The sequence below is a fragment of the Acomys minous genome, assembly GCF_964271855.1.
Source record: "Acomys minous genome assembly, chromosome: 4".
Classification (NCBI taxonomy): domain Eukaryota; kingdom Metazoa; phylum Chordata; class Mammalia; order Rodentia; family Muridae; genus Acomys; species Acomys minous.
The window spans coordinates 114,030,566-114,042,606 of record NC_140486.1 but is presented as its reverse complement, the minus strand read 5'-3'; the positions used below and the strand labels follow the sequence as shown (position 1 = coordinate 114,042,606).

The 12,041-nt window shown below is 53.3% G+C and overlaps 1 protein-coding gene and 1 long non-coding RNA gene across 2 annotated transcripts; one reads left to right on the top strand and one right to left on the bottom strand.

Annotated features, from left to right (window-relative positions):
- Positions 1-6,490: 6,490 nt before the first annotated feature.
- On the bottom strand, positions 6,491-8,698 carry LOC311596111. The gene is made up of 3 exons (XR_014778712.1): positions 8,617-8,698; positions 6,897-7,037; positions 6,491-6,793 (listed from the first exon to the last, which is right to left on the bottom strand). It is a non-coding gene; the product is annotated as an uncharacterized lncRNA (long non-coding RNA).
- On the top strand, positions 7,051-11,079 carry GBX2 (gastrulation brain homeobox 2). The gene is made up of 2 exons (XM_084779318.1): positions 7,051-8,837; positions 9,893-11,079. The coding sequence occupies exons 1-2, from the start codon at positions 8,315-8,317 to the stop codon at positions 10,414-10,416; spliced, it is 1,047 nt and encodes a 348-aa protein (XP_084635444.1). The 5' UTR covers positions 7,051-8,314; the 3' UTR covers positions 10,417-11,079.
- Positions 11,080-12,041: the final 962 nt, after the last annotated feature.

Sequence of the window (12,041 nt, the reverse complement as noted above, 5' to 3'; positions counted from 1 at the left end):
ACCCACATGGCAGGGCATGCGATGTGTTACCCTCTTCTGGACTGAGGGTACCAGGCACACTGTAGGGGCACAGTTATCCTTGCAGGCAAAACAGCCATATTCATAAAATAAAATATAAATAAGTAAATAAAATACAGAATGTAGTATTGACTTGTACAATAACTGTTCAGCTCATTCTCTATGAAAATATAACATCCAAATGGTTTTTACAATATACTGAATTAAGTCTCTTTGGTGCTTGCTTTGTGTGTGTGAAGTTGAAGACTCTCTCCTCTTAAGGTTTCTGATAATTCCCTGATGTGATCTGTTAGTGGCCTAAAGGGCTCTGCAAGAAACTGGAGGTGGAGGCAGTTATAATAATAAAGATATCACAGACACCTAATTCTAAAAACGTTCAAATCTGAAAGATAAAATTTAAAAAAGAGAGAGAGAGAGAGAAGGTCAGAGGATACAAAGAGGAAGGGGGGAAAGCCTCCAAGATTGCGGAAACAGCAAATGTGGTCACATAGTAGCCAGTCACCTTTGTTTTCTGAGCACTGGAGCCAGTGTCTGTGCCTTTATGTTCCTTGGCTCAGTCTCCCAGGCATGGAAGGATCGTGTGGACACAGACAAGCGGGTTTGCTTCTGGTTTCCATTCATTTCCCAGCCAAGACTAGTTTTGACCCTTTGCCCAGGAGAAGGAGAGGGAGAGCGGAAGTGGAGACTTCCAGAGAGCCTTTCTCCCTGGCTGCCGGCCTGTGCGTCTATGCTGCCGAGGCCTCCAACGACACCACAACCCCCCAGGAAGGAGCTGTGCGCCCTGCATTTGCCGGTTGCCTGAGTGTGGCCGGCCTCAGTACCCAGGTGTAGGTTGTAAACGTGCAGTCCACCTAAATAACATTCATGTGGGTGAGAGAGAGAGAGAGGGAGAGAGAGAGAAAGAGAGAGAGAGACAGACAGACAGACAGACAGACAGACAGACAGACAGACCGACTCAGGAAAATGATTTTCATTTTCTTACTTAATCCACGAGTGTGTGAGAGAATCTGTTCTGAAGTTGGCTGCCGCCTTCTGGCTATGACTAGAGTGCTCCCTCCTCCTCGTCCCTTCTGCTTCTCATCCGCTCTGCTGTCCAGTTGGTCCCCAGCTGAACAATCTCTGGGGTGGTAGGATCTGGACTCTGGTCTCATTTTGGCTTCTTTTATCCCTGAAATCTGGGAACTGGGCACCACATCCCTTAGGGCCACGGGCTTGCCAGCAGTGGCATGTGGAAGATGGAGCCCTCTGCATTTGTTCAACCAGAGGAAACTCAAAGCCTGCTTTTAAGCCAGGGAAGCCACCCAGCCCAGGCATCTCTGCCATCACCAACAAAAAGGGAGGGTATAGCGGAGCCATTTCGGACCTCAGAGGAGGAGGCTGAGTGTCCTATGCTCTAATCTCCACTTCTCCGGCCAGTGACCACCTCTACCGGCCTCAGCCCTCCACTGCTGTGGAGGGTACAGCTTAATCCCTTGAGGAACCATAGTCTTCTCCTGCCTTTGGAAACTGGACCATATGAGGGGCCCAAGAGTCTGAGGGAGGAGGACTGGAGAGATGGCTCAATGGTTAAGAATGCTTGACTGCACTTCCAGAGGTCCTGAGTTCAATTCCCGGAAACCACATGGTGGCTCACAACCATCTGTAATGGGATCTGGTTGTCTCTTCTGGTGTGCATGAAGACAGAGCACTCATACACATAAAATACATGATTTAAAAAAAAAAAAAGAACCTGAAAGAAACTGTGGATAGGTTCTGCAGCCATCTTGAACTAACCACTATTTTCACAGTTTCTGGCACCAGTTCTGGGTAGCTTTAGAGGCATGTGCAGCATTAAAGATCAGTCCTGGATTCTCCTCCCAACATAGAAAAACCAACCCCTGGAGGTCTCAGAGGTAGCATGAAGGAGCATTCATTGCAGCCCAAGTTCTTCCTGGATGTTCAACTTTACGCAGGTTAACACATATCTCCCCTCCCCCATTCTGATTAATATACGGCCACTCCCCTCATTAGCACATCCTCCCCTCTTGCTCTCAACCTTGGAAAAGGCCAACACCTAAGGCGACAGGTCCTCTGGGAAACTCTGGTTGCCTTTCGTAGTTTTGGTTTTTACCTTTTCTGCAATTCTCCTGCCTCAGACTCCTGAGGGCTGGGATTTCAGGTCTGGCTTCTCTGAGGAGTGTGCTGAAATGACAACTGTCCTTTGGGACTTCAGTAGACTGAGGTCACTGGGCTTATTTGGGTCAGTGTCATGCCTGCCAGACCTGGAATTTTCTAGAGCCAGTGTTTCTCTGGAAATCCCCACCCCACCCCCGCCCAAGGCATTGGTCAGGAGAAACAAAGGTCATTCCATCTCTCCCTGCCACTTTCCATTTTGTCCACACACAATACTGTGTCCCTCCCTGCCTAGTGACATCCTTTCTGGGTCACAGTTACTTATCCAAGGGGGCAACAACCAGGGGAATGCTACCTTTGATTTGCATTATTTCTCAGGGACAGAGAGAGACAGAGCTCCTAGTACCAGCAATCGCTGTTACTTATACTAACTGCAGTTCAAGGGCAGGGTGCCCCTGATGTGGTAACTGTGAGTCCAGTGCCTTCTTGGAAGAGGTTTCCAAATAATACTCTTGGGGCATGTTCTTGAGGGGTTGGGGCATAGAGTGGGTGCCCCAGAATCTTCTAGTTTGTGGGCAAGGGGACCCTCAGCCTTTAGGCTCTGGAAAAGATACCTAGGTCCTTGGCTAGCCCTCTGCCCAAAAGGTAGTCCCCTAGGTCTCCTGTAGAGAGCTGGAATCTCAGGAGCCCACAGCAGATTTCTAGCCTGTAGTGGACACCAGTTGTGTCCAGCTCAAGACCGAGACGATGCTCTCCAAGAGCTCTGCAGCGCGCCTACCAGAGCAGATCCCAGCTCCACAGGAGGGCTGCCAGGAAGGGGATCCCCAAGAACCTTAGCCTAGGCTCAGCACCCTTTCACCCCTCGGTGCCCTCTGCGCTTCCCGGCTGCCCTTCTCTAGGCCCCCGGATTAGCATCTCTGTGAAGTGCAAACAATGCCTGCTGTGCAAGAGATGAAAGCTTGGCCTCCGGTGGCTAGGGGTGGGGGGCGACGTTTGAAATTTTGAAAGGTGGGGCCCAGGGAGCAGATGGAAGATAAAGCCAGGTGAGAAGAGCCCCCCTGCCGGTCTGTGCCTCCCTCCCAAGCATCCTCTGCCCTTGGCGGGCTCTCAGGAAGGCCTACACCCACTTAACCCCAGGCCTTTGCACAGCGCTGCCTCTTCCCTAGCTAGGAGTCTCAGAGCAAACGAACCTTCGCCTCCCCCTTTGCGAGCTGAGTGCTTCCTGGGAGCACCGACTCCCGGACTCTAGGTCCAACGCTGTGAGCTACTGTTCCCCGTGGTCACAGATCCCCAGTCCAAGCCTTTAGGAATACAGGGAAAAGAACTGGAGCCCCACGTTCGCCTCGCACTCCGGGGTCCCCATCAAGGAAATTCAGCCGGGAGTGGAGCACGGGAAAGCTGTGGATTCCAAAAGCACACCGTAGCCCGGTGCATCGTCAAACCCCCACGCCCGCAGCTGGGTGATATCTTGCGTGCAAGATTGCCCAGAAGCCTCCGTCAGCCGATCCTAGGAGGACTAGCCTGGAGCACCACGCCTGTGTGGCTCGCCCGCTCTGTCCTTCTGCTGTCGGTAAAGCAACACACATAGGTGTGATTGGCACAATTCTCAGCCTCAGGACCACATTTTTACAGCTGGGCGCGGAAAATAAAAGCCCTCCCCTTCTCGTTTCTGGATTGTAGTGGTTTTGTTTCAGCTACTTTGAGGATAGGAAATTTAAAAAAAAAAAAGTTTCTACATAAGAATGTCGCGGCACACACTGTCCCGGGAAGTGTTTTTTCTTCGGGACACTTTAGAAAACCCCCTGTCCTTCTTTCTGCATGGTCAAGGAGCAGAAGAAAGAAAGCAAAGACTTTTATTTTATACACCACTTGATCTTTGCTTGGGAAACTCTATTAATTGAATGGGCTTGCCTTTTTTGCCAGGTCCCCTTTATCATTATTTATGGGCTTTAAATTGTTTAAAGTTCCCTTGACGTTCAATTTACAAGTTTGGGGACTTTTTTTGTTCTGCCTTTTGTCCTGGAGAAAGACATCGTGTTGGAAGCGCTTTGAAAAGCCAAACATGAGAGGTTGGCGGTGAAAGGGAAGCGGGCAAGACCCCTTTTAATTCCGTCCTGTTGGTGAATGGCTCTTTTACATAATTGCAGGAGCTATTTCAAAGCCAGCCAAGGGCTGACTTCACTTAGAACCACATGGAGTCTATTTTGGGCTTTCAGATTTAAAAAAAAAAAAAAAAGAGGCTGAATAAAATAGTTTAAAAAGATGAGGCTTCAATGCTTTCTGCTAGTTGCAAATTGGTGTGTCTGATGGGGAATTTTACACAAGCACCCCTTTGTAAGTACGTCTTGAGCTGGGGAGGCTCGATTCTAGGTTAGCTGGGTGTGAATCCCAATTGCTCCTCCATAAATAAAATCCATCCCAAGCTATTTCCCAACTATGGCCAGGAGCACGTACTGCGGCAATGACGGAAGCATCAGACCACTCAAAAATCCCTCTAAATAAAAATAACACGGTTGCCAGAGAAACCAGCCTGAAGCTTGGGTCTGGACCGCTGGCGGGATAGGCCCTCCTCCTACGCCAGGCCTGCAGGTTCCCCCACAGGCATCCAAAGAGACTAGAGCGCGCCCTCGTTGCCCCCCTCGAAGCCGCACGGCGCCTTCCACTTCCAGGTAATATGAATATTCATTTATTTGCGCAGTTCATATTTTGTGCTTGGCTTTCAAACACCTGTGTGCAAAGGCTGACCTGGACAGCCCACAAGCATAGAGCCAACTTTATTGAACGTCTAAGCCACTTCTTAAGTGGCTTAATACTGACACTCGCTTGGCAGCAGTAAAATACCTCCGGGGATGGGCTATCTTCTTCTGTGTGAGATGCTTCCAGAGAAAAAGTTCGCAGACGTTAACTGGAGTTGGGGAGCCCAGCTCTCCCCTTCAGCGCGCCTAGCCCTTTCCTAATTGGAGGGGGCGGGGCTCTTCGAGCCTAGTTACTAAGATCTGAGTTGGCTGGTTTTCCCGCGCAGCCCGGCCAAGTCCAGTCCGGTAGGACTCTGCTGTTTCCAGGCAGCTCCCAGCTAGGCAGGTGGGAATTCGAAGGACAGATACGCGCGTACCTGTCGCTTTCTGTGCATAAATCTCTTCAACGCAGACAGGACTGACTGCAAAGGCTTTTGTTGTCCGCAGCCCCTAGGCTCGCAGCGCCTTGCGCATAGCTGAGGTGTCTCGGAAAGGAGCTTGTTAATCACGTCAAAACATAAGGATCCTTTTATGATGTGAACAATTATTTTCTAAGCAGTTAAGCATTAGATGAGAAAAATATTACTGCATAGCATTCGAGAAAAAGCACACTAGTAAATAAAATTCGTATTGATGAAAAATTATCTGAACTCACTAATAAAAGATTAGTATTATAACCCCGCAGTCAATACTTTTCCTGGCAATTTATGGACACAAATAATATGGCATCAGATTACTTCAAGTGTGGCTATAATTTAAGGAACCTCAATCTTGTTGCTGAACTTCAGGTACAGAATCACCAAAGTAAAGGAATCCCTGTCTCTCCCTGTCTCTGGGTCTAATCAAGCGACAGAAACCTGTGCAATGATATACAGTGAAATTTACAGTACAAGAGCAAGATGGAAGGCAGAGGGAATAGGTAAATGAGTAACTGCTTATACAGGCATCCCAGAGGCAAGCGGGAAGGTCCCGGGCTGTGGCTACGTAGATCAAGGAAGCCCTTATTCTGAAGTTATGTGTGTGTTTGGGGGTAGGCGGGGTGACTAACGAGGTAATGGCATAATAAGAGGGAGATATTCAAGAAGAAACCAGCCTTGAGCTTTGATTATCTTCTTTTGTGGGCAAACTGGGGCTACAGCTTAGAGCCAAGGGACACCTCCTTCCTGTGTATCCCAAAGGGAATTACTGCCCCCCCCCACACACACACACTGCCTAAACCATCTCGAGGTCTGGGCGTGAAGTGAGGGGACGCAACACAGACAGTGCCCTAATGAATTCCTTTCAAGCAGCCTGCTGCCGAAACCATCTATTACTGCGGCCCAGAGTGGGGAAAAGCATTTGAGATGTCTTTGTCCGGGTGATGGAGGGGAAGGGAGGGGAGGGGAGGGGGATACTGGTGGGGGAGGAGGGCGGGCTGGCAGCCCGGCCAGAAAGTCTTCTCCTGGCCGAGGACGCGATGGACGCATCCTCCCCTCTTACCTCTCTTGGTGGGCAGTTGTTCTCTGGCTAGACTCTTGGCCCGAGGAGATGGTCTAGGATAGAGACGTCCCTCGAGGGCCTTGGGGTTAGAGCGAGAGGAAGAGGAAGATCGAGAAAGAAGAGCTTCACAGAATCGGGTCGATAAATTCATAAAGATCGATTTATCTTTATCTCCCAATTAAATGTGCTTGTGATACATAACACACGTCCAACATGGGCCAACTCCCCAAGCGCCAGCTCTTCGGGGTAAACTGGTGTTTAATGGCCTATGTAACAATGCCCTCCTTTGCTCCTTGGCCTGGTGCTGTCAGGAGTTCCGGAAGGACGTCTAGACCTGGGAATTTGAAGCCGAGGCCGTGGGGGACTCGAGCAAGTCCAGGGCGCTCTGGCGTGCTTGGCAGGGTCTGCTCTTGCCAGGAAACGATCTCATTTTAAAGGGACCACAAGACCTGAAAGTTTGTTTCAAGACAAGAAAAGAGCATCAGAAATGCCTACTTTTCCTTTCGCCTCAATCCCTCCAGTCTCTTGACTTCCAAATTCCCGAGTGTTTACCATTGCCGAAAACGGGGGAAATATCTTGAGGGACATGGCTCCATCCAGCAGTCCGCAAAGGGAACCGCGTGCCCGGGAGTCCTCGCGCTGCGCAGAGCCAGGGTGAGAGCTCCCTCCGCTGCCAACGTGCTTAATTAGCGCCTATTTACAAAACGCAGCTTTTATTTGAGCAAACATCATAAAGCTTTCATCAAGATAATCTCACGTTATACAATCCAGAGGCGTCGCAAACTCCCCCTATTCCTCCCTGAAGATGGAGCAGAGAAAGGACTCGCTTTATTATCATAATTATCGTGGCTGTTATTTCGGTGCACGCTGGCAAAGTGGGCAAATAGGTGCGATGATTAAGAATGTCATGAAAAATGAGCAGGGATCGCTCACGGAGGGCCCAGCTAGAAATGGGGGGGGGGGAGGGAGGACCACCAGCCTGCCCGCCCCGCCGCCACTAACGCGCCCGCCGCGAGCAATCGGGTAGCTTCGGTGTAGTGAGCAGAGGTAGACAGGCCCCAGCGCGCATCTGGGAGCGGACCTGCAGAGACAAGACCCTAAACGCAACCCGGGAGACCTTGTCTCGCCCCTCAAGCACAACCAGAGCACCCATAGTTAAGGTGAGCATCACACCGGGTTCTGCTATAGCGACCTTAAAGGAAATAAAACACTCCCGGCCCATCGGTGGCGTGTGCCAGCTCCAACCCGCCTCTCAGACGGCCTCCACTGGGATGCCGAGGACTCTAGGGTCTGAGTCTGGGTGGTAGCAAGGGTCCCTCTCAAGTTTGCTTCGCGGGGTGCAGGCGCACAGGCTCCAGTTCCCAGGTCTGCACGCTCCAACGGTGGCGCCCACAATCCGCTTGCAGCCCGCCCTGGTAAAGGGGGAGGAGCCCTAATTTCGCTCCGCCTCTTCCAGAACAGCCAATGGTAGGTGGTTCTAGTCCCCACGTGACACGAGCTTAGCTAGGCAGCTGGCAAAATGTGAATGAGAAAGAGGAGCGCGATTTAAAGGTGCTGGCGGCGTCCGCCAGAAACAAGTGCGCCGGCTTCGCGCGCTCCCCGGCGACCCGTGGGACAGGACGGACTGAGGGACGGACAGACGGACCCACGCACCGCTGGTAGCTGGGCCAAGAACTGGCGCGACGCGCGCGCGTTCCGACGGGCTAGCGGCGGGGAGCGGCTCCAGCAAACGCGAGGTCCTCGGCGCCCTCTCCATCTGGGGTGCAAGGCTTCACCGCACTCAGCCGCTGCACCTGCGCAGGCCGGGTATGCAGGGGGTCCCGCACTGAGGGGCGTCGTCGTCTGCGCTCCGGGTGCCCCTCGGCCCCTGCCCGGCGCTCCCGGCGGTGTTTCCAGCGTCCGGAGGGCTTCCAGGCGGCGGTGCGGCGCGGGGACTTTTCGTTTCTCCCTGGCCTCTCTCGAACGCGTCTATGAGCGCAGCGTTCCCGCCGTCGCTGATGATGATGCAGCGCCCGCTGGGGAGTAGTACCGCCTTCAGCATAGACTCGCTGATCGGCAGCCCGCCGCAGCCCAGTCCCGGCCATTTCGTCTACACCGGCTACCCTATGTTCATGCCCTACCGGCCCGTGGTGCTGCCACCGCCGCCGCCGCCGCCTCCCGCGCTGCCCCAAGCAGCGCTGCAGCCTGCACTGCCGCCCGCGCACCCTCACCACCAGATCCCCAGCCTGCCCACCGGCTTCTGCTCCAGCCTGGCGCAGGGCATGGCGCTCACCTCCACGCTCATGGCCACGCTGCCCGGCGGCTTCTCTGCGTCGCCCCAGCACCAAGAGGCGGCGGCCGCCCGCAAGTTCGCTCCGCAGCCGCTGCCTGGAGGCGGCAACTTCGACAAAGCCGAGGCGCTCCAAGCCGATGCAGAGGACGGCAAAGCCTTCTTGGCGAAGGAGGGCTCGCTGCTCGCCTTCTCTGCGGCCGAAGCGGTGCAGGCGTCGCTCGGTGAGTCGGCGGCGCGCGCAACCGGAACGCGGGCACGGGCGGGAGTAGGGCGGGCCAGCTCACGGCTCCCGCCGGGACCCGGGGGACGAGGCCGCGCCCCCGCCCGACCTCCTCGGGGATAGCTGGAGGAGTCGCTGCGGCGCCCAGCGGAGCTTCCCAGAGGGGTTTTTAAAGCCAGGCAACAAGCAGGATCTTGGGGAAGGGAGGCGTTTAGCGCTCTCCTGTTAGCTGCTCCGGGCCACACAACTGGTGGCGCGTTTGGCCAATCTAAACTGTACCTTCCACACACACTGAGAGGACCAAGGGTCCTTGGTGTATTGCAACCTTAAAGAGAGGCCTGTTGGGCTGTGTTTTGTTTCCAGTTGCGCACGTACTCAAGAGAGTCCAGACTTAAAAGGTCTTCAATGGGTTCTCTGCTCGTCCAAAAGAACCAGCTTTCTGTGATCTGAGAGACAGAGAATGTGTGTGTGTGTGTGTGTGTGTGTGTGTGTGTGTGTGTGTGTGTGTGCGCGCTCGTAGGAACTGTCGGGGTGGGGAAACTTCCCCTTAGGTGACATAAAAGATCTGTCTCAAGGCAACTCCGATCTGGCATCTGCGCGACTCTACCATCCCACTCTTTCTGCGGTGAAATTGAGGCTCACTAAATTTCAGTGTTAAGATGTTGGCGGGAAGGATCATGAACTCTCCCTTGGTCTTCAAACAGCCCTGGACTCCGGAGGAACAAAGGGAATGTTCTCTTGGGCCTCAGGTCCAAGCAGCATCCTGCTACTTAAGCTGTTAGCTGGAAGGGTGCGCGGGAGGCATGGCAGCCCCTTGAGTGATGGTTCTAGGCAAAGGGCCGTCGCCTCTGCTGTCCCCTCCTCTCCTTTGAGCTTTTCTCACGCTCCCCCCGCCCCCCCCCCACTCCTCAAAGGCCAGGAAATCACAATGTGTTAATGTCGTGGAAAGACAATCTGCTGGGGGGTGGGGTGGGGGTGGTGAGGTTGCCCAAGTGGGAAGGGGTAGGGAAGGCAGTGTTGGAAATGTAATAAAACGCCGTTTGGTTTTGCTTTCAGTCGGGGCTGTCCGAGGGCAAGGGAAAGACGAGTCAAAGGTGGAAGATGACCCGAAGGGCAAGGAGGAGAGCTTCTCTCTGGAGAGCGATGTGGACTACAGCTCAGATGACAATTTGCCTGGCCAGACTGCTCACAAGGAAGAAGACCCGGGCCACGCACTGGAGGAGACCCCGCAGAGCGGCGGTGGGACAGGCAGCACCACGTCCACCGGCAAGAACCGGCGGCGACGGACTGCCTTTACCAGCGAACAGCTGCTGGAGCTGGAGAAAGAATTCCACTGCAAAAAGTACCTGTCCCTGACCGAGCGCTCGCAGATTGCCCACGCCCTCAAACTCAGCGAGGTGCAGGTAAAAATCTGGTTCCAGAACCGCCGGGCCAAGTGGAAACGTGTCAAGGCGGGCAACGCCAATTCCAAGACGGGGGAGCCCTCTCGGAACCCCAAGATCGTCGTCCCCATCCCTGTCCACGTCAGCAGGTTCGCTATTCGAAGTCAACACCAGCAGCTGGAACAGGCTCGACCCTGAGGGCCCAGCCGGGGTGGACAGCACCGTGGAGAGGCCCTAACACCCGAGGGAACCCGGGGCAGACTCCACTGTTTAAAGCAGAACTCAAAGGTGCCTCCCAGATGTGGGCATCCCTAGCAGATTGAGAATATATTCACTAGACAGGCTTAAAGGGGGCTACAGCCACACCAGAAGATACACTAAATATTTATTATACGACCCTACTTTGTATATAGATATCTATATAGACTGGATGTCAGCTGCAGTATTTTGAAAGGGATAGCACCAAACCTCTCCACTTACACATTCCTGATGAAACAAAACCACAACTGTCCTCTGTCGCCTTCAGCGACCACCTTTCCATTCTTTCCCAAAGGTAAACGGGACACAGAAGAGCAAACACTGGGGTTTAATCTTATTTTTTTTGTTTCTGTTCTGGCTTTTTTTTTTTTTAAGTTGAGCGCAGAGCAGACTTTTTTTTTCCCCCCCGGAGTCTGGGAATCTGCTCTGTTCATTTGCCTTTGCCTGACTTTATTTCCTGGGCTTGTATATCCTACCTGAGCCATGTCGGAAGCACGTCTCCGTTGTGTTTAATTTATTTCAATGTAGCTTATTTTCATATAAGTTATGACATTTAAACAATCTCAGTCTTGTGAATAATAATAATAAAAAAAAGCAAGGGAACATCATAAGCTCAATCCTTGGGGACCTCAGAAGAATGCCCACCACCTGGGCATTTCGAGGGCACTGCCAGGATGTGGTCAGCTAAGTGGCCTGGGACTAGGACGGAGGCTGACTGGCAATAAGCCTCATAGCACCGTAACAGGCTTCTAATTGCAAAGTAGAACCATGGGGTTAAGAAAGCCTAGTTTTCATATTAGGAAAATCTAGGATGTCCTCTTTGCATGGCCTTATCTATAACAGCCTGGGGATTGGCAAACTTTGGCCAGAGGAGGAGGAAGAGCAAGCTGGGGCGGTGATGGGTTTGCACACCAGAGGCTCCAAACCCAATGCAGCCAGGGATGAAACGCGTTTCCTTACAAGAAACTCCGATCCTAAAGGCAGCGGTGTTCTTTACGGCTCAGGGCCTCAGGCCCATAAATCAGGCTGCAGGCGTTATCTTCCGACAGGAGCCGGAACCCAGCAAGCCTTGCAGGGCTTCCCGGCAGCTCTGGGCTCGGAGGCGGGTTGTGAGCTCCAAGGCCCTGCACCTCCCCCTCCGGGCGGGGTCTGAGGGGGCGTGTCTGACCACTGCCCCACCCCAAAGGCGCTGGGACCCGCAACCCCTCAAAGGGAAATGGGACCCTAGTGGGTTGGTGCGCAGAACTCTAGGAATAAGGACGTCTTTCCGCCTTAGAGAGGCGGCCTGTAGAGCGCGGGAGGGGCGTGACCATTCCTCCTCTTTGGTACAGTGACCCAGGGTCCTGAGAGACGCCAGGGCCTGGCGTTCCCAAGACTGCGTGTCCCGCAAGCGTGGAGTGTGCTAGTGACAGTGTTCATGGTGCCCAAATCCTCCTGGCTGTTATACCTGCAACCCAAAGAGAAACTAGTGGCTCCGCCGCATCAGCTTTCCGAATGCAAGGGCGGAGGAACCCTCAGCAAAGCTGTGGCTCCCAGTCCAAGAATGGGAGTCGCGGCGGCGCCCT